The sequence below is a fragment of the Atractosteus spatula genome, chromosome 12 (assembly GCF_055471065.1).
Source record: "Atractosteus spatula isolate fAtrSpa1 chromosome 12, fAtrSpa1.hap1, whole genome shotgun sequence".
NCBI lineage: Eukaryota > Metazoa > Chordata > Actinopteri > Semionotiformes > Lepisosteidae > Atractosteus > Atractosteus spatula.
The window spans coordinates 42,355,392-42,377,060 of NC_142717.1; the positions used below are offsets into that span (position 1 = coordinate 42,355,392).

Here is a 21,669-nt window from a genome sequence, read left to right on the forward strand (position 1 = left end):
CTCTGGGACTTTTCAAAAGAGAAGAGCTGTTAGCCCTGCAGTGCATCTTAAATTATACACGGGGCTTGCACAATATGGCCTCCCAAAAGTTCTCCCTTAACTCAGCTGGAGAAGAAATTTCTCACACCTCCTCCTGATCTGTTATGCAGTGAGGTAGCTGGTGCTGAATAGAGCTGAACTTCGGTGGAGATGGGGGTGTCTTCTGTCCTATATGTAAAGTGCTTTGGGATTATTTTGTCTGAAAAGTGCTATATAAATTAAGGGAATTATTGTTTTTATTTTTGTGTTAATTTACAGGTAGCTCTTAAACATCACATTTGATGCATTGGAGGCATCTAGACTTCAATCCAAATGATAGTAAAATGGCACAAATATATAGTACACCTTTCTAATAACAGCGAAAGTACACCTTCTTCATATCTAGAGCAGCACATAGTGGAATATAAGTGTTGTTTTTGTAGAAGTCTCCTGTTTTTCCACATGTTATGCCCCATAGTTCACTTGTGAGGACTTCTGATTGCATTTTCCAGCAGGTTTGTAACAAAGAATATGGAAGGCATTCATCTTAGAGAGGCAAGGGTGCCTGTCTGCATAGTTAATGGACACGATATATACATTTACTGATATTTGCTCTAAATGTCAATAGAGTAACAGAGTAACATAGATGAAGAAAACCAATCCTTTGAGGAAGAAACCGAGAGGCGAACACTCTTTTTTGCATCCAAAGTGTATTTGGTTTCTTTAAGGTGGGTCCCAGAAGTGTTTGTGGTGTTTCTGCCGTAAGAACTGTATTTTACATGAAACCATATGCACTATGTTTATGGTTTTGTAAAAGCTGAACTTGCGTACAGTTCGCAAATTATGTAAATGTTAGGTTGTATGTGGATACCCTAGGTGTTTCAGCTGCTGTCAGTCAGAGCCACAACATCTAGCACATCTAAGTCAGAGAGATGGAAAACCTTGATACTCTGTCATTGTTAATGCTTAAAAATATTTGTTTTTCACAAAGTGAATCAAGATCGCATCTTCCAATTTTACATTGATGCAGTTTATTATTTATATATGCTTTTAAATATATTAGTTTCATAAGCATATATGCATGGGTTATAGGTAAATGCACTGTTGAGTACCATTACATATAGTTCTCAAGTTTCCTCATGTATAAGAACAAAAAAAAAGGTAGTTCCTCTTGTAGGCGCTCCAACAAACTGGGTAAGAAAGTAGTCAGTAACTACACTATTTTGGTTTATGTTGCTGTTGCTGACAGTCATATAGGTTTTTCCCAGTGTATGTGGGGAAACTTGATAGTCTCCCTTAGACATTCTTCTTTTGCACATTCTCAGTTGTGAATGTTACTATACAGTGAGGAAGTCTAATCAACATTCTGCATTTGGTGGTCAATAGCATCTTTCTTACACTATGTTAGACCCATATAGCTTCCAGGACTGTCAAATCCTCCCTCTAACTTTAGTTCATGAGTCTTTATTTTATAGCTCTACACCTGCTCTGTTTTTCCTTTCTCTCCACAAAAGTGTATATCCACTAATATGGTTTTTGCTAACATTTGTGGTTAGCCATGTCTCTGAGCTTTTGTTTCTATCCGTCCAAAGCATTTAGGTATCAGCACTTACTTTCCTTCTGTTTGGATTTTCATTGGGTTCTCCTCTCTCGCATTTCTGCTGAAATGTTTCTGGACCTCAGCTCTTGTTCACAGTCTAGCCTCTAACTCCAAGAGAGCTCTTGAGCAAATCCTTCAGAGCTTTTGCTGATTTTGTTTTGTTTCTCAGCGGTGTCTTTTTCTGTTCACAAATCATAGCTTTACAAAGCCTGCTGGTACCCTGAAATCTCTGCAGTTTTCGGATCCTGTTTGCTTTTCTTCCCTAGTCTCTAATTAGAGGGGACTGATGCCTTGTTTCCCCACTGAAGGCGCCTTACAGTAAGACTCCTTCTAGTCTCTTACAGTGACTGCCATGTCTCAGACTGACCACCGATGGTGTAGCTCTCTCTTGATCTTGCTGTAGTTGTATTTTTCTGGAGTCTGAGCTCAAGCGGCCTTCCCTTTATTCTGCACGTGGTTTTTGGTCTGAGGCAGAAGCTGCTGTTTTGAGATCAGAACTGGACTCTCCTCCTTCATTGTAGCCTCGGGAAGTCTGTGCTGCGGGGCATAGTCAAACACATGAATGCATCCATCATAATGTTCTCAGATCATTGGAAATTGAAAAACCCCCAAGTGTGTACAGTAACAGAACAAATTTCTTTAGGGGTGTATGTTATATCCACCCATATTCATGTTACCCTGCATAGCTTTTCAAGTGGATTTTAGTATGGGAAACCGTAATCATTCTTCCACTGTTTTTACAGCTTGCTCCTCCCATGTGTTATTGTTAATTAGCTTTAGTCAGCATTGTCCTCAAGACTCTGAGTACTCATCCACTATTAGGGAATGTTAGCTGGGTTTAGACTGTTGTGAGATGGGTTAGTTTTATCTGCTGATGATGTTTTGTTGCAATAGTAATTCTGTTCAGTTGATAATGCAGTTTCATGCATTTTGTCTGAGGACCCAATACTGTGAAGTTACCATTTGTGGGATTATGATTGAACGCTTGTTAGTCAGCATCTCCCCTAAAAGATGGGGAAGCTTCATTCCATGGACTCTACATACACAGTATGCTTGTAGCATTGAGTATGAATGAAGACATTGGATACCATCAAATGAGAAGGTGACTGCTGGAGATTGGAATTGTCAGTAGCCCTAAGTTTGTGACTAGAAAAGACGAGGCATGATCTTAGGATAAGGCTTGGTTAGTCTTTAATAAATGTCCACATGAAAGAGCTGGAATTTTACTTACGTTACATAATAAAGTTTAGTATAGGAGTGCAGATAAATTTCGTGTTCCTTTTGGTTCTTATTTAAATGCTGCAGTGCAAAAAAAGCAGTCTTTTAGATCCCTGTGTGATGCAGTAGAGGCATCTGGAGGGCTGAGTGGTCGGCTCTGGCCACTGAAGGCAGCAGGTAATCACTCCAGAAACAAAAGAAATGTCAGTGCGCGTTCCGCACATAATAGAGCAGTCGGCGGCACCTGCAGAGAGCCGATTTCTCTCGCTGTAAAAGAACTGAAAGAGACAGGGAAAGCGTCTACCTCCCAGGGAGCTAGAAGGGTAAACATGAAAGTGTTGGGCGTGACGAAATACCATCTATTGAAAGAAATGACTAACTTTTGGCTGAATGAGCCAGAGGGCTAAAAATACACTGACAGCTGCCGCGCTTGTTTTGTTTAAGGACTCTTGTTTAATCTTGACCCTGGGCCAAACAGGATCGGCTGGTGATATTAATATAATCATTATGAAGATAAGGTCTCCTCTGTTAAGTACAGGGGTACAGTGAAACAACTTAGTTAAAGGATTCAACTAGGACAGGTTAGGATAAAACACGTGTTGGTCTGATCTAAGCTCGATATTCACTTCTCTCTTATTAGAGAAAATACACTTTGTGTCCGTAGGTCCTCCAGACCCATATTGTCTGATGGGAGGATCGACTACACTTGTCACATGGATGTGAAATTTTAGCCATTGTTTAAAAAAAATGAAAGTCTAGCATTAATATTCCAAAGTTCACACCAAGGTGCTTGATTGGTTTCTGTGCACACAAAATGCAGTGCATTGTCTTTCTGCCTCCTGATTGTTACTAGCTAATCATTATTCAACCTTCCATTCTCACCACCCTGGGAGGGCTGAAGAGAACAGGTGTGTCCTCCTAGAATCGGCATTGTCAAACCATATGCTCTGTGTGAGAGACATATCCCAGCAAATTATATTTCTACCGCAGTGCTGGGCATTGCAGACACAATCAGGAGTAGCAATATTTGGATGTTATGCAAATTCCGAGTTTCCACAGAGAGTCCGCTTGTGTTTTCTGCTTCAGTATGGCTTTTTGTATGGCAGAGAAGAAACCAAGCTCGTCTTTCAACAATCTTTAGTTCACATTGATCAGAATCCTTAAAAACTGTACGTGAGCAGCCTCAATGTGAAGAGTTGTGTTGATTAATCCACTGTATTTACCAGACAGAGTCTAATTGATTTATTCTGAGGTGTTCCTTTCCAGATCGTGTTAGCTTTTCAAGCTTTTTGCTTGGCAAATATTAACATATCATTAACATCCTTTCTTAATGCTCTTTTAAGTTTTGTAAAGTTCAAAAGCTACTTTTTGTATTGTAAAATGCAGATCCATCAGTATTACCTCTTAGCTAAAACCAAATGGCTAAGATTATAAGAGGATTTCATACAGAATTGTGTTTCTGCATAAAGAAGAAAGAAAGCAGAGAGCAGAACAATGCAAAATGTCTGAGACTTGCACAGTATCTTCTCCTGTCTGATCAGCAGCCCAGGGGAGGAAGCACAATTTTTTAAAGTAATTTATACTATTTACTATTACTTTACTTTTAAGTAAAAATAAAAAAAAACATACAATTTCACAAAAATACCATGCAGCAGCTGTTACTGAGCTGCATCTGCAGAAAGTCCTTGTCAGCGCTCAAGTCCTTAATGGCGTTTCCCATCATTTTCAACCGGCTTCTCTCTAGCTGGAGTTCTGCTCTTAGCTTTCGACTGTCATTATGAGCCGTTATGGATAACCGCGTGCCAGAAATGTGATTATTACAAATTCTTGTAAAGGATGATGCATTTTATTATGTCATGATGGAGTTAAGACAGTGATTTTAGTCCCATTCATGATCATTGTTTACATTTTTGTTCACAGTTATTTGTTAAGTGTTGTGACATAAAAAATATGTTCCATTGCTTTCTGCACAGCATCTTTATATAAGGGCCTCTACTTGCACAAGCAATCCTGATGTATACTGTAGCAGTACTGCAGCGCTATCTGCAGAAAACTGGAAATTGGGAAAATGATGTGGAACCATTTTATTACTTCTGCAGAGAGAGAGAGGAAAATAAGTGGAATCCCAGCTGTGAGATTGTGGTATATAGGCCAGGAATTTAGGAAAAAATGTGAAAAAGAAGATTTATGTCTGGATAAATTAATTTTAAAACAAGGACAAACAACATTCCAACTTATGATGCCTACACAGCACATACAAGCCCAAATTTACATCCAGAAATTTGTAGGAGCAATTGAGCAATTGACTATCTGTACTAAGACCTGAAGTGGAGCAGACTGACTCATTATGGACTGTACAACAGCTAAAAGGTACCCTGGTATAGAGTTCGCATTTTAGAGTTGTGAATCCAAGTACTCAATTTGTGTGAAGACCAAAGCCTTTGATGTGATTTATTTTTCCTAAGAACAACATGCAGCTGTTCGTTGACTGTCAGTTTTATAGTTAGTAGTCCTTAGGTATTTGGGTATAGCTTAAGCTGTAGTGTTGAGCATTAATTTAGTGTATATACAGTGTATTGTACCCAGCAGTTGTGGTGGATGATCTGTGGTGTGGGCTTGTGAAGGGATAAAAGGGATTAAGGAAATATTAATATGATGACAGGTGGCATGGCAGGTTGGTATCTAGATGTGCTGCAGATTTTCAGAACACTAACTGAATACAAAGGTTTGTCATAACAGTGTCTGATCTGCACAGTCACTCTCTGATAAACTCCTCCCATATGACAGATAGGTGGCGCACTTGGTTCACTGTGCTGTGGTGAGTAACCAGGCTTTGCTGATCCAAGCTTTACTCGCTTATTATCTATAAATAATGCATAAAGATAGATTATTTTAAGGAGGCAAAGGAGTGTGAATCTAATAATGGCTCCTCTGCAGCTACACCACAAATAAATCTTTCATTTTTTACTTTGAAGCTTATGAATTCCATCCCACGCTGACACTATTAAATACACTCTCACCCCTTTACTGTTATTTGTAGAAGCCCACTCCAGAGCCATGGGCTTACTGCGACTTTTGGCTCTTGCATGAGCAAATGTGTAAAAAAAAAAATCAGTTCCCCATGGTTTCCCCTTTCAAAATATAAGCATCTTACCAGCTCATCGAGCAGGCAGGCAAAGGGTTAAAATTGGTTGTGTGATCTCATGTAACGGATGGATCACACTTTAAAAAACAATCATACATATTCCTGAATTCTTGAGAAGTTGTCAGCTAAGTTTAATCTCACATAAACTGCAAGAAATAGCCTACTGAGACACTTACAGCTCCAGTATATTAAACTGAATTGAAATACTTTTGCTAAGATTATTTTAGAAAATATACTGGCCTTGTAGCATCTGGAGCATTTCACTTTTAGCACAGTAGCTGCACACTTGGCTGCAGGAGATGCACTGCTGGCATCCATTTATCACTGCAACAAGACATGACAAGCTGGACCAGGAAACTGAGAACTTTTTTTCCCACTCTGTTTTATTTTTGTCAGTATTTTTGTCCCTTGAGTAGAACGTTTTGGAATATTTTGCCGGGATTTGGGGAGCTTCTTTCAAAAGATGTGCTTCACTCACTCTTGCAATTCCAGTGCCTCAGCCTCAGCCTTTGGTAGGACTGATCTTGTTCGAATGTGGCACCAGTTCATTAGTTTTCACTGCTAATCTTTACTCCGCCTTGCATGATTTTGTTCCATGCTGTGGTTTCATGTTCTACTCTAGCCCCGATATTCACTGGAATTGAAAGTTTGCCTTCAAAGTCATTGTTTTATATTTAAACCTTTTCTCTTCACGCATGATAGCAATATCCACTCATCCTCTGGATCGCACACCCCAATCCTCCAGAACTAAGAATGACCTTCCCTGAAGCGCAAAATTCATCCCTTTGCTTTGGTTCCAAAAGCCTTTTCTTTTGTCTTTCAATGAGCATAGTTTCCTGGATGCCATACAAAGACACGGTTGCAAGATTAGATATGTACATCTTCAAGTATACGTTTGCACAGCCTCGGTTAATTAAATTTAGAGGTATGACCAAACCAGAGTGTGGGTTTTTGTCCTAGTATATCATTTCCCACAAGGACTGTGTCTTCGTGTATATGCTCCTGTTGCTGCTTTATCAAAGGCCATTTAATTGACAAATTTCTCACTTTGTCATGGGGGCATGTTGGGTAGAACATAATAACACCTTTTTCCCTTGATTCCTAACCTTCTGTGCTGCCACATGCTTCCTGTATAATTTGATGGTTGAAAGTAACATTTTACATCTGCAACTCAATTGATCGTATATCTGTAGCCTGTGGCTAATTACCAGAAATGAATACACCATAGGTATCTTACAGTACATTATAGCAGTAATTTGAAAAAATCAATGCCATTGTACCCTGGCCCCCTGAGTATGTTCCTAACACTCAAGAAGTCTTTGAAGTTGTGAATAGATGGCATTCCTTCCTGACGTATTTGCCCTTTTAAAGATGCTTTAAAATGAAAGTAGAGCGTTAAATGGAAGCTCTTTCTCATGCATATTTGAGAAATCACAGGTTCAGGAGAGCTGCAGAACACTTTCTCTTTTACCAGATGTTCTGCTTGGTACTAGCCTTTCTGATCACATAATGGCCTTGTGGAGTAAGTGCGAAGTAACCCTGACCGTGTTAAACTTTGCGTGATTATTCTTTCAGGTATCAAAAAAGGTAGCTGATCTCATCCTGGAGAAGCAGCCGTCCTATGTCAAGGTAAGCACTTGTTAAAGAGCCGTTCGGATACTCACAGTTAGTCTAAAGCTGAACATCTGCAGGAAAGTTGGTACCAGTTATTTAAGTTATCTGGTGAACAGTGATTTCTGCATTCTGTTGTATTTGATAAATTCATTACTTCTAAATCATATTCTAATTTATGGAGTATATTTGAAAAAAGGCATTTTCATCTTTTCACATAGATGACGATCAAGATGATTTGAACATAGTTAACATAAGCTGCTTTTAACAGCTTGTTAGTTGCCATGGTGATTTGCTCCATCACAGGAAGGTCCTAATTGTCATCTCTCCTTTCCTCGGAGCTCTTTAATTTAATCAGAGCTGTTAATGCGTCACCCTTCCAAGAGGAACTGAGCACAGATCTAAGCTCTGGGAAAGCTGGCTGCATAAATAGTAGCAGCTAAAGAGAAACTTCTGTTTCTTTCAGATTTACCCCTTAATATTAATACATTTTGAATCAAAGACAGGAATGTAGCAGTAACCAGCTCTTCCCAATAATCTCCCAGTGGACATCCTCATTTTTAAGTTAAGGCTCGAAATAAAGCATAATTAGAACATTATAAAGGTTAAAAACCACAGGTCATTTGACCCATCCGCCCCCTTTGGTAGTTAATAGCTAATTAATTCAAGGATCTCCATCCAGATGTCTTCTGAAAGAAGCCAGGGCATCCACCTCAATGATGTGACTGGATAGTTCGTTCCATACTCTCACAACCCTATGTGTAAAGCACTGCCTTCTGTTATCAATTTTAAATGCACTGCCATGTGGTTCCCACTTGTGTCCTCTATTTTGTGTTGCCAGGTTTCTGGTTTGAGTTTCTCAGAACCTTTGAGGATTTCAGGTCCTTGGATCAAGTCTTTGCTATAATGAAATATTAGAACTTGGATGTGCTGCACTGTGAGGAGAAAGCACTGGTTGCTATCTAGTTTATACAGTGTTTGTTAAGTTAATTACTGATCTGGAAGTACATTCTCAAGTTCCTCCTGGGAATCTTTCAAGTCTGTCATTTATTCATGACAAGGTAAGGCCTGCTTAGGAAAAGAAAAATGGTTTTTGGCTCGTTGAGTCTCAGTATCGCTAGCTGGATGAGAGATCCTTCAGTTTCAATTCGTACAGAAGTGCAGAAACATTCAGTGCTGCAAAACAGCTGAAGCACATAATTTGGGGACATCGTATTGCTTATTTTTTTCTCTGGGGTTCATCCTTTGGTGAGCTGTTTATTTTCTTTAAGTATTTTTTGGAGAAAAGTTAAACATTTATAAGATCACTTCAGATTTTCAGTCACCTGCTTCTTATCTTTCAATACTTTAGATGCTCTTCTAAAACATTAAATATACCCCACAGTGCCAATAACCATTACTTTAATTTTCTGGTTGTCACGTCTCTTTAGTACTGCCTGATCAAGTAAATGATCTTCGAGTTTGCTTTAAAAGTTTGACGTTGCTAGAAATGCAGTTTCACATAAAACAGCCCTATGAGCACTCTCACTATTTTTATAGTGTAAGGTATAAAGGATATACTGTTCTTGTAGGGTAAATCACAGGAGATAAACAATCTAGTCTACTTGTTAGAACCCGACAGAATGCCATGCTCAGTTAATACTGGCACTTGTATAAGGTATTATAATATGACCTTTTCAAAAATCATTTAACTGTAAATGCTATAACGCTGCCCTTCTGTTTTGCAGAACTTCTAAGTACTTGCAGTTTCATCCCAGTCATATTATCCTTGCTTCACTCCTAATCCACTTTTTGTGCCGACAGAGCTATAGATAGCCTGTTTTAATTGCTGCGATTTCCCCCGAGATCCTTTGCCACGTAATATGCAAAATAATAGCTGATGCTAATCAGTAAGAACCAAGTGTTTGAAAAGATGTTATCCAACATCTAAAGATTAAAATAAGCAATACGTGATAAAAAATAATTTCTTCTATCCAGAAAGATATTTTTTTTCTGCTGCACGGATATACAAAATGCAGCAGGTTTGCAGAACATAATATTAATGAGAAACTTTAAATAATGTTCATGCTTTCTTGTGTCATTCATTTGATTAATGCATGAATGTAGTATATCTGTACACAGTGACCAGCTTGTGCATCCAGAAGTGCTGTATCCAATTGCAAGTCTTGAAAGCCTCAGTAGTTTCTCTGGCTTTTTTCGTTGTAGGATTCTGTCTGAAACCGAATTAATTGCAATGTGATGCTTGAAAGAAAATAAAAACAAAAAAATAAAGCCAAGTGGAAGATTTCATTTAGTGATAGCAAAATCTCGCAGCATGACAAAATGCTTATCTAGAGATGAGGGGGAAAAGCAATTTAAGGGACTAAAGCTACAAAGTTTGCTGAAGCCTGTATAGGGAAAATACTGACAGATTCTGCCCTTAGTGATAAGAAATGCCACAGTACTGCAAAACAGTGGCTTTAAAATATTTAGTGTTTAATTCTCATTTATTTTATATATATTTATATAGTGTTCATTTACTTGTTTGTTGTTATATGATGAAACTGTCATCTTACCGAGTGTCTCTGCTGCTGGTACTCATTAGCTTGCTTGGGAATATGAAATTAAACTTGATTAACTGTTGACAAACTCTCAGATGGGATAGATGGTCTCCCCTACTTTTTGATCTTTCTTGTGTTCTTATGATTGTGTGTATTAGAGAACTAGTCATACCCTGTATTGAAATACTAAAAGCGTAATTCTCTTGTTTAGTGGGTGTGGGAAATTAAGGAGTCACAGCACAGCTGAGAGCAGTTTTGAAGTAAGTTCATGAACTGATGGCCATTCATAGAGCACCACAGACATGCGGTAGTGGTCTACTCTGTTCTGAAACACGATCACAATTTTCAAGGGCCTTAGTCAACCACTTGTTACCGTGAATGTTGCGCTTAGAATAAGGACACACGATATATTTAAACGCAGAATGTAAAAGGGCAGACATTGGATAGGAATATTTTAAACACCGGCACAGAAAGTACATGCTGACATCCAGCTACTTGAGAATTTCGCACACTCTTTTAATCCGTTAAATAGGAGCTCGTCGACAAAGAATTAAACAAAAGGTGTGTTGGTTTAACTGAATTATGCAGAAGGACATGCAAACCCTAGCTTGGATTACCCTTTTAGTGTTCATCCCCAGGTGTCGCCAGACAAGCTGCCTCCTGCACAGGCTCTTCATAGTCAGCCAAACAGAAACAGTGTGAGTCTGTTGCAGGTTTCTACGGGCATGGCAGTTAGCCTGTTAGCCTGGCCTGCCCAGGAGTCACTGGTGCCCTTACCCACTGCTCTCCCTCCTTTGCCTCAAGTGCCTATGCCAACCCACTGCTGCCAGTTGTGGCTGCCAGCCACAGGAAGGAGGTGTAGCTTGGCCTCTTTCCTGCTGTTGTTACCCTGCTGGTCTCATCCACCTCTCCGACTGGAGCTTCACACACCAGAATCCACTGGACTCCTTTTACAGTAATTCACTCTCTACTATTGTCAGGATTGCACAGGAAAGCAGTATTACAAACACTTTTAGCTGCATCTTATGGAATATTTATATTTTAATAATGCATTAAGGTTGCTGGTTCTGTTATATTCTATGGAGAAGCAGTAATTCTTTAATGCCGTGGGCATTACACATCAAAGAATCATGTCAGCATTTTATTGTTCAGGTTACAAAAGAAACAATATCAGGAAAAGACTATGGACCAGCTAATGTATTATTAAATTTGTACTATACATTACCTGGCATTTATTAGACTGAATATTACTGAGCAAGTGCATGAGCAGCTGTTATAATTGGTGTTACATTGAATTTTTTTCCTTATAGTTTTTTGATAAACTGCTGTTCTGTTTGGTAAAGCAGTATAAGAACATAAGTTTAGGCAAAAGTAAACATTATTAGAAAATACAGTAAGGTTACAAATGAAAGAAGCCTGTTCAGTAATTAGTAGTTATTGCTCCAAAGATCTTATTCAGGCATCGTTTCCTCTCTTCAGGACTAAAGAGATTCTGTTCCTCCAGCTTGTCCCTTCAGCCTCAGAATGTGTCTAGTCACTCTTTTCAGGACAGATTCCAGAGCAACAATACCGTTTCTGTAACTAATTGAGGCTTTTTTGGTGCGTTATACAGTTTTCACATAACATCCTTTGATTTAAATTGTGCACTTTCAGTTTTATATTCTGGCATGTTGTTTGCCTTTTTAATTTAATTTAATTACTTACAATGCAGGGCAACAGAACAGTGAAGAAAGAAGATCCCACTAAACCAGCGTTTCAGTTTATGGAAATGTATTCTCTCAAGTATAATTGAAGCTGAGCCATTTTATTTTTTTTATCATCTTCAACTGAATATTACAGATTTCTTTATACAAGTTTGTTTCTTAACAGGATACTGTTTTGAACCTTTCTGAATAATGTGCTTTTGTTCAGTTCAGGTTAGGATCCTACAGTAGGTATGCTTTGTGCAGCTGTATTGCCTTAAGGACATGACTGCTGGTTCTTTAAAAATAAAAACATAGATGTTAAACAGCAGTTTGTCTAACCCCAGTCAAGAGCATTCGGGCATAAAAAGAGCAGTTACAGGGAGCTTTGGAAATAAATAATAGCCCTAATTTTGTTTTTAATAATATCATTATTATAATAATATAGGATAAACCTCTTCAGTCTTTGCTGGTTAGCTGCAGACTATGTAAACCTTGCTTTAACTTTGTCCCAGTGAGGAGGTGAGAAAGGTACTGGGTTTTCTTTTATCATGAAGACTTCAACCCTCCTTCTGTCCCCAGAACTTGCATTTTGCTTTCACATTTTATTAGTGTACAAGTAGCAGATTAGGCTGTTTGTGTAATATACCCATAAAATATGGAACTGCAATTCCTTATTTTTTTAATTTTTCATAGAAAACAACATTTGCTACAGTCTGCAATAATTCATGTTATGAAGGTTGCGCATTTACCCACTTTGCTAAGTTATTGAGCAGTTGTATATGAATTAGTCATGGGTTCCTGCTTTTGCAAAATTAATCTTACAGTGAAATTGCTCTATTCTTTGTGATTCCATGGTATTCCATTTATGACCTGCTCCAAACATGAAAGGCTTTAAGTACAAAGAATGTTAACTTGCCAGTGTAATTGCTCATTGATAACTTTGTAGGTTCATAGAAAGCTCAGCCTTTTCTGGGTGGAGGAAGCAGGAAACAACAACTCCTGGCTGTAGGGTTATTATCCAGATTGTGCAAAAAATATTGTATGTCAGTGCACACATTCACTCTTCTTCTTGTGATCGTTTGAATGATTTCCTAGGTTGTCAAACACTTGTAAATAAACGTTTAAGTGAATGAAAGTTTATTTTATGACAGGCGAGAACTTAAGATTCTGTTCTGGCATTAATAGTATTAATAATATTTTATTCATCCCCAGAGTGCAATTTATGTACACTATATAGTTTTCTAACCAGAATATAGTTATAAAATAGTAACTCCCTATGATTGAACTAAATAACATCAGGAATAGGGACCTTGTTTTGCAGTGGGTGGTGATTGTTACAGATATGATATACTTTTTTATACTTTTAAAACTCCTGGTTGTCCACAAGCCTTGTCCAGATTATACAATTGCTGAGGTAGGTATGTTTTAAGGATCTGAAATGGGTGAGGTCGATATTGTATAAACAATTCCCTTCTAAGTTGGTTAAGTATACATGTACCAGGTGGTCAGCATCCTAAGAACCACCCAGTGAAAAACAGTCCTGGGCCTTTGCGAGCAGCCATAGCAAGAACAGATTGACCAGGATGCACAGTAGCTTGTGTCCTATAAGGTTTTTTCGAAAGGTTTGCTTCCCAGTGCTATTCCATTGTTAGAGCAGCATCACCATCAGTTGAGGTTGTGATGACAGTCTGGATAAGCTGTGAGGGACTGATGTGCGTGTTGCAGTGGCTCCAGCTGTTTAAGGTGCGAGATCTCCGGATTTCAGGTGCTTGGTTAAAGTCTACTTTATTGCCAAACCAACCCTTTAGGAAATTTCTGGGTGTGCACAAAATAGCAGGGATACAAAAAAGACAAAATACAAGAAGAGAGAGAAAAATGACAAGTTAAATACACATATCGTATACAAACACAATTCAGACACATTATGGTGAAGCTGGAATCCTCAAATTGATGAAGATTGTTGAGTTAAGAGGCCGAGGAGCTCCGGAGCAGCTGCTTTTCCTCAGCTGGTTTGTTCTGGATTTCACACATCTTAGCCGTCTTTCGGAGAGAAGAGGCTCAAGCAGGGGAGAAGCTGGGCGGGAGTGGTCACTGGTAATCTTCGGAGTTTTTAGATATAAACGTGTTGTGAATATGGAAGCAACGGATGGTAAGACAGCCAGTTATTTTAGCAGTGTGGACCAATCTTTCACAGGGAAGCCGTCCCCTGTGAAAGCATATTCCTAAGATACATTGTGTAATAGTTTAGACAGAATGCTTTAAAAAATAATCTAAAAGTTTAAACTTTAAACAATTGAGACTGCACCAGAAACATAGTACAGCTGACCTCACTATTTTTCACTGATGGCTGAATTAACATTTGGTCGGGAAGCAGCTGTACAATGCATATATCAATTTTTTTCCCATTATTCAATGCTTTCTTCATCATTTTGAAAAATCATGAAGAACCTTTTCTTTGCAGGAACTTGAACGAGTCACTTCTTTACAGACAAACCTTCAGCTAGCAGCTGTCATCTGCACAAATGCAAGAAGGTAAATGACAATAGGATCTAAACTTCATTTATCACTGGCGGTGCTACAGTTAACTGAAATGGCCCAAGGTTTTTTTTCCCCAAGTTCCTGGTATCAGTAGGGGAGATAAATAGACTTGTAGTCTGTAACGTTATCTTATTTTGTTGCCTGTGGCAGCAAATGATGCAGTTAATTTGAAAGTATTTAGGTACAATGATTTAGGCTGATGATCATGTTATCTGCTGTTGATATTTCTTTTGTAAATTACAATATACTTATCTGATGAAAGCTGAGCTGTTAAACAAACTATTGGAACATAATTATTGCCGTTTATTTCAGTGGTTTGCAATTCTTTCAGTGATAACTACCGTGGTCTCAACTTTGTCTTCGCCTGCTATGTAGAGAAATGTATACTTTGCACTGTAATACATGCATAACTAAATATCTGCCTTGGTAATAAGTAAAATCAGTTGAGTTTTATTTTTTTCCCTCAGACACTTAAGTTTTGCCAAGGAAGGTTTCACACAAGCTAGCCTTGGTCTTCTGGCCAACCAGCGAAGGAGGCAGTTACTGACTGGACTGCTGAAGTCGCTAAGGACAATAAAAACACTGGTAATGTCTTCTGAATGGATCCACCCAACAGAACTGTGCTTCACCTCTACTTCCAAAATGAACTGGCTTATTTGCTTTTAGTTGTTTAGTTCCACTCTTTTGTTTAAAATCTGAAAAAGGCAACTGTGAGTCATCCTTTTGTTTTTTTTTAACCTACTGCGATGTATTCTCTGATATTCAGTTCTCACGTTATTGGTTTTTTCTCTTTTTCAGCAAAGAACAGATGTGAGGTTAAGTGAAATGCTCGAGGTAAGTGTGGAGGTATCCCTTCAGAGGTCTTTTTCTTCTTGGTTAGAAACTAGAGCCCAGTGCTGTGCAGTGGTAGATTGAATATGAAGACATTCTCTCAAGAAGCAGCAGGGGGAGGTGAACTTTTCATAACAGATGTCTCCTAAAACATTGTTGTTGATGTTCTCATTTGTGTTTTAAAACAAGGATCTGATTTTATATCCTTTTTAATATACATGGCCCTTTGGCACTACTGTTATCAGATAAGTAGAAGTAAACTTACAGAACTTAAAAAATGCAATCTTAATTATATCTGACAATTATGAAGTAGTTTTGTGCAATATGTATGTGGGAAATCCTATGTTTTCCACTAAAACTAGTTTTTTTATGGTGAATTGTCTTAGGAAGAAGATTATCCTGGAGCGATTCAGTTGTGTTTGGAATGCCAGAAGGCTGCTAGCACATTCAAGCACTACAGTTGTATAAGGTACTGTATACAGTGCTTTGTTATGTTTATAAGTAGTCTTTTTTTTTTGGCCTTGAGCACGCAAGGCATAATTGAACCCTGAATGACTGGCATTATGTGTGCATGGCTGCTGGGTTTCATCTATGTTTACTCAACATTTCAGTTTATGTGCACATCATTATTCTGTTTTAAGTGTACATTTAAGGGCCATTTAATGTGTGCATATACAGTATAACCTGAGGCGTTCTTTTAAACTGTGCCGCAAAAATGTGGTGAAGGTGAGGTGTATTTATCTGTCCACTAGAGCATTACTTTCTGAGGGTTTAGACATCAACACCATTTTAAATATGACCTTGAAGGACTTAAGGAAACTGTAGTAAGTATGGGTTTCTGTATTATTCCCGAAGACACAGGCAAATATATTACTGATTAATATGTCATGGAATATTGTATAAGAAAACTAAAGTTTATGGGAAATTGTAACCACTGATCATGTACGACTCGTAATTGTGCCTATTTCAAGTTGACAGCAGGCATAAGCTGGGTGTTTTTTAAATGTCTGAGAACTTAAAAGACCCTTCCCTCACTGTTGCACCGGTTTTCAAAATTAATTTTGTCAGTACCCCCAGGAGATTCTGCCTCACTTGTCTGATTGTTAAGTGCTGCATAAGGCGTTATCAGACTAGTCTGAGAGGGTATCGTGCTCCTTTAATTAAATTTCTCTTACGGCAGAAGTGAGGTACCTTCAGGACAGATGGCATAGGTGGATTGTTTAATTGGGGTTATAAGTGACGCAGGGACATGTTGATTAAAAAAATGTAATCCTTTAACCAGATAAGTCAATTGAGAACAAACTGTCTTTTACATTAACAACCTGGAGCATTAAATGAAAAGGACTATAATTTGGTACCTCAGTTATCCTATGGAGATACGTTCCTCTGCAACTCCCAACCTTGTAATACTATCTTACCTATAAACAGTTCCTTGGTTGTCTCTACCAAGTACAGTACAATAGCAATGCAGTTACATGACATGTACAGAAACATGAAGTACAAAATCACGTGACGTATAAAATCATACATTTAGATCGCTCAACACTTTGGACTGAACTATGCTGCACAGATCTCTGTAGCATTTCCGTTGTGGTAGTAAACCAAGGAGCCTCTCAGTTTAAAGTAAATATACGTATAATAACGTATAATTCTCTGTAGGTGTATATACAATAGAGTAAATCGTTTATGACGCTCTATATTTAGTTTTTAATTGAATCCTTTATCCTAGAGCATTAATCAATACATTACTAAATGGGATAGCAATAATCAATTTTCAAGAATATGAAATTTAATAATTAACTCGGTTTATAAAGCAAGGTATTTGCTAGACCCCTCTGACTGAAGTACCTTGCTTAAAGGCATAATGACAGTGTCTCATACAGGATTTTATTCCATGATAATCCAGTGTGGGGCTCCGAGCCCTAACGATTGCTCCACTCTCGTGCCCTGAATTTTAATTTCTAGAACAGCAGGCGGTTCCCTCCTTTACCTTCCTGTTTTGGTGTTGTAAGCCTCAGGTCTTTGCCACTCTGTCCTCCATGTGTGACTGAAGCCTTGATACAGAATAGAGTTGGTTTATGATCCATAGAACAGTGTTTGTAAAAAAAAAAAGAGGCACGTTTGGTTTGGTTGTTTTGGTGCACCATGAAACTGTTTAAATTGGAACTGAGATGCAGGAAGTCAGGCAGGATAATTGATAACGCATGCAGGTCCCGGTGCTCATAGAGAAATGCGGTGCTGAAATTAGTGACACCTTAAGAATCTGGCCTTTCTTTTCGGAAAATGGTTGAGTGCTGAATGCTGTGTTCTATTGGCCTGTTTTTTCAGACTCACCCTAGGTGACCCCCTGAGTCAGTATACCTATTACAGGGCACAGTTTCTCGAGCAGGCAGCATATGCCTCACTGGAATATGTCACACCTCTTGCTATTTCTGTGATTTAGATTCATACAGCTCATAAAATAACCTGTGAATCCAGTTATTTCTTGCTCTTAAAATCCCACTCATTTTTCTTTAATATGTCAGTGAAGCCCACTAAATTAGAAACAGGCTTGTACTTCATTTGTTGAGTACTAACATTCTGGGATTGCACATTCAAACGAAAAGAGAAGTGCACTTTCCAGAAAACTATACTGCTCCATTTAACTTGAATTCTTTCATAACCTGGAAATTATGTTACATTTTATTCTCAAAACTGTTAATGCCTGGAGATTTCACTCTGGATCCCAAGGAAGCTTTAAGAAGCACTGTGAAGAGATTTAGAAAGATATAAAAATCACTGCCTTCAGCAAAGCAGTGGGCGTATCACCTGATTTTAACTTTTTCCTTTGTACGTGCTACAACTTTAAATAAAGCTTTAGTATACTCTGACTTTGTACCCATAAGCAAAAAATACTCTAAGATCTAAGATATGCTCTTCATACTTTCAGTGGATAGGATCTAATTCTACATTTGTTTTGATATTTGTGATCATTTGACACAAATGTTATTGAATAAGTGGAATTACAGATGTATACAATTTTACTATATTACTTCCCTGTAAAAATATAATTTTAAAGTGGTTCTTTTTGTAAATAGATGTGTCAGTACATTACTGGCTAATGCATGATGACAATTAATCCATGTTCTATAGTTGCAGCTGTCAGATAATTTTGTTTGTACTAATTGCATTGCTTGGGAGGAGTTAATTGGTTTTTAGGAATTGCAGTGAGTTTGTTTGAAGTAAACAGTCATTTTCCTCCCCGCTTTCATTACAACTTTTTTTTCCCTCTATAAACAATGAACTCTTTGTAAAGCCATTACTAGTGCAAGGTTTCTTTTACCCATCAGCTATTTGTTAAGGAAAACAGACACTTTCCTGTATTGATATGATTGTAAGCCTCCATACTGTTCAACACAGTACCTTAAAAGTAAAATGTGTGACAGCTTTGGTTCTGGAGGAATGAGCGAGCTCTCATGTTGCTCGCAGTTTGACTTGATGGTGATTACTGCGGTGATCATTCCCTCGATTTGTGGGGTAATTACACGCCGATAAACTCCTGCTTAGGAGCTGTCTGCTGATATTGATTGGAGGTAGGGATTATTACTCTTAGCAGTCTGAAGCTGCACAAAAAGGCTTGCAGTCTGCCAGATACCTCCTCCCAATTACGGCAGGGACAAGAGAAATCTGTGACGGGAAAATGGAAACGAAACTCCTTTAAAGATGACTGGTTTGGCGCGCCGAGAGGGACGGTCGATGCTGTGACCTCCAAGACGTGCCAGAGTCCAGCTCGATCAGGAGCTTAAGTCTCAGGTTGTGAGAGTGCACAGGTTACCCTAAAATTAATGTGTTGTATTTGCCCGTTTGTGCACACCATCCAGTTGATCTCTGCACATCTTATAATTAATATGAAGTAAATAATGGAATTGCAAACAGTAAGACTGCGTTTGAACTTGGGCTGCTGTTGTCCATGGTGAGTGCCACTGTGAAAGACAAAGAATGAATAAAGCATAACGCTAAAGGAGCTGCTCTCCTGAATTCAACTTTTATAATTAAGCAGAGAGGAAATGGAAGAACCTTTAATTTTGTGGATAATAGATCAATCAAAAAAAACCTTGCCTCTAAGTATTGCCTTTTATCTGTTAAGGTATGTACAAATAATAAATATTACATTCATTCTGTGATTGTGTTTATTCATTTTTCTTCTTTAATTAAATTATTTTTTTAATAATGCGCAGTAATACTGTATGTGCACATTTTGTAATTTTACATGCAAATGTCTGTAATGATTAGCCTTGTTGTAGATGTTAGGGTCATTACATACACTCTTTTCCAAGAAGGGCTATTATTAGAAAAATGACTAATGACTTTGTGACGTTAACTTTTCTTTAACTTGAACGTCTTCAGTACAACTATTGGATAACTTATAGAACTCTAAAAAAAAACAAACAACTATAAATGCTACGCCCTCTCAGCAGTAGTCGGTCCTGTGGAGAAACAAAACATGCAGTAAAGGTTCTGCCTGTATTGCTACACACAGTATCAACCTCTGTAAAATGCTACAGTTATATTATTGTGCTTATTCTTTTTTATGTGAATTTTTTTTAATCTAATAGATAATATTATAGTTTTATGTGTAATACAGACTGAATCATTTCCTAAATGAACAGGTTTATTGAAGGCTCAATACGTACTGAATGTCCTTTATGAATACTGCACAGTGAAATATGAAAATGTGATTGATGTAGAGCTGGGGTTAGGTAGCAGATTCAGGAATGCAACTTTCCCATTCAGCCCACTAATGACAAAAAGTTCATGTGGAGACATCTTGTAGACATCATTTGTTATCAGTTTTATGGTCAGACTTTCATTGCAGTTGACTTGTGACTCATTGTTTGTGAAGAACATATGCCTAGGTGCTTACCACAAGACTTTCAGTGTGTTCGTTGCACATCAGATTAGTAAACCTCAGAGGCAAATGTGTAGAATAAGGTACAGATCTGTTATTTTAGTCTTTAATGTCATGCCATAAACACCGTTCCAGCCCGTGTAGGCCTTGTAAGCGCTTTTCCTTTTGTATTCATTAGTGAAACATTTGGAATTTACTTCTCTGTGCACTTCAGACATTTTCCTTGTCATAATGATTTTGTAGTTGCAAAAATGCTATAATACGCTTTTACAACACAGTGAAGTGTAACATCATATTGTATTCTGCAACTGGACCTGTAAGAAGGCATAGAAATGTCAATTAATGCGTAGCACCGCCTTTCTGTCTTAACTCCTATTTTTTTCAGGTTATAGTAGTGCTGTCAGTCTTTTACTGAGATTAAAACTCCTGATTTATTACAAATAAAAACAGAAGAAAACACCTACATTGCAAAAACAATTATACAGTTATACGATTTTTTTCCCCACGGTGAATTGTATGAGTCACACAGCATTTTGCTGGCTGACGTCTCGGTTGCTCCGAGTGGATAATCTTGGCTTTGCACCAGACTGCAGTGCTGCAATACTCAGTGTGCTCCACACCTTCTCTACCCAAAGTGCCTGAAACTGTGATAAAAACTGTGACGCTGTGGATAAGTCTGTGGTAGAGCAATTAGAGGTAGCCCAAAGGTATTCAGGTCCTCTTTTAACTCTGAGTTATAAGCTGTAATGTTTAAGTCACTCTTTAAAAGGAAGGTGGGAAGCTTGGGCTGTTATATAGCCTTACAGTATGTCTTGTATAGCATATTGATGATTGTGTGCATTTTTACTGGAATTGTTTCTGTTTTGCTGACGATTGTAAAGTTTAGCCTTTGCTACAGATTTTGATCAGTTTTTCATGGAAATTAAAGATGTTGCATTATACTGGTTTCACCATGATTCTTAAACTTTGCATCATAAGAAGAAAAGACTAAACCAGTGGTCAGTAGCCTTTCGAGGAGCACATCAACATTCTCACTTTTTATATAAACATTAGAAAGGCTGCCAATTAGAGGGTATAAAATGCCATACTTCAAGAAGCACAGACATTGGGCCACATCCACCTAGTCTGGAAGTCTATTCAAGAAACCTACAGCTGTTTGTGTAGAGCAGTGTTTTGTATTCTCTGTGCTAAAAAAGTTTTCTTTTAGTTTCAAATTGTAACCCAATGCCATTGTTTAGTATTCTGATGTCTGAAGTACTGTAGTCCCCTGCATTGACCCTGTCTAAACCCTTTAGGATTTTATATACGTGGATCAAATCTTCTCTCTGTCTCCTTTGTTCTGAACTGAAGAGATTTGATTTGAAGAGATTTGAAACCTTTGTATGCCAATCCCCTGCAACCAGTAATCACTCCTGTACGTCGTCTTTGAACACTTTCTCTACAATATCCTTTTTTTATGGTGACCAATACTGAAAACTGTATTCTGAATGAAGTCAAACTAAAATATTGTAGAGCATAACTTTGAATTAAGTTACACATATTGTTTTACCCAAGCATTCTGTTTACAAAGAGAAACAATATTTCTGAGTGCTGCA

At 38.0% G+C, this 21,669-nt stretch overlaps 1 protein-coding gene across 3 annotated transcripts in view; it reads left to right on the forward strand.

Annotated features, from left to right (window-relative positions):
• The window catches only part of vps50 (VPS50 EARP/GARPII complex subunit), a 133,802-nt gene that overhangs the window by 18,014 nt on the left and 94,119 nt on the right, over nucleotides 1-21,669 (forward strand). For 2 of the 3 annotated variants that reach the window (XM_088928870.1, XM_088928872.1), the window contains exons 5-9: nucleotides 7,557-7,610; nucleotides 14,279-14,349; nucleotides 14,823-14,940; nucleotides 15,154-15,189; nucleotides 15,573-15,655. In XM_088928870.1, the coding sequence (XP_088784996.1) occupies nucleotides 7,557-7,610; nucleotides 14,279-14,349; nucleotides 14,823-14,940; nucleotides 15,154-15,189; nucleotides 15,573-15,655 (362 nt within the window). The remainder of the gene's footprint in view (nucleotides 1-7,556; nucleotides 7,611-14,278; nucleotides 14,350-14,822; nucleotides 14,941-15,153; nucleotides 15,190-15,572; nucleotides 15,656-21,669) is intronic. The other variant, XM_088928871.1, reaches the window with a different exon arrangement.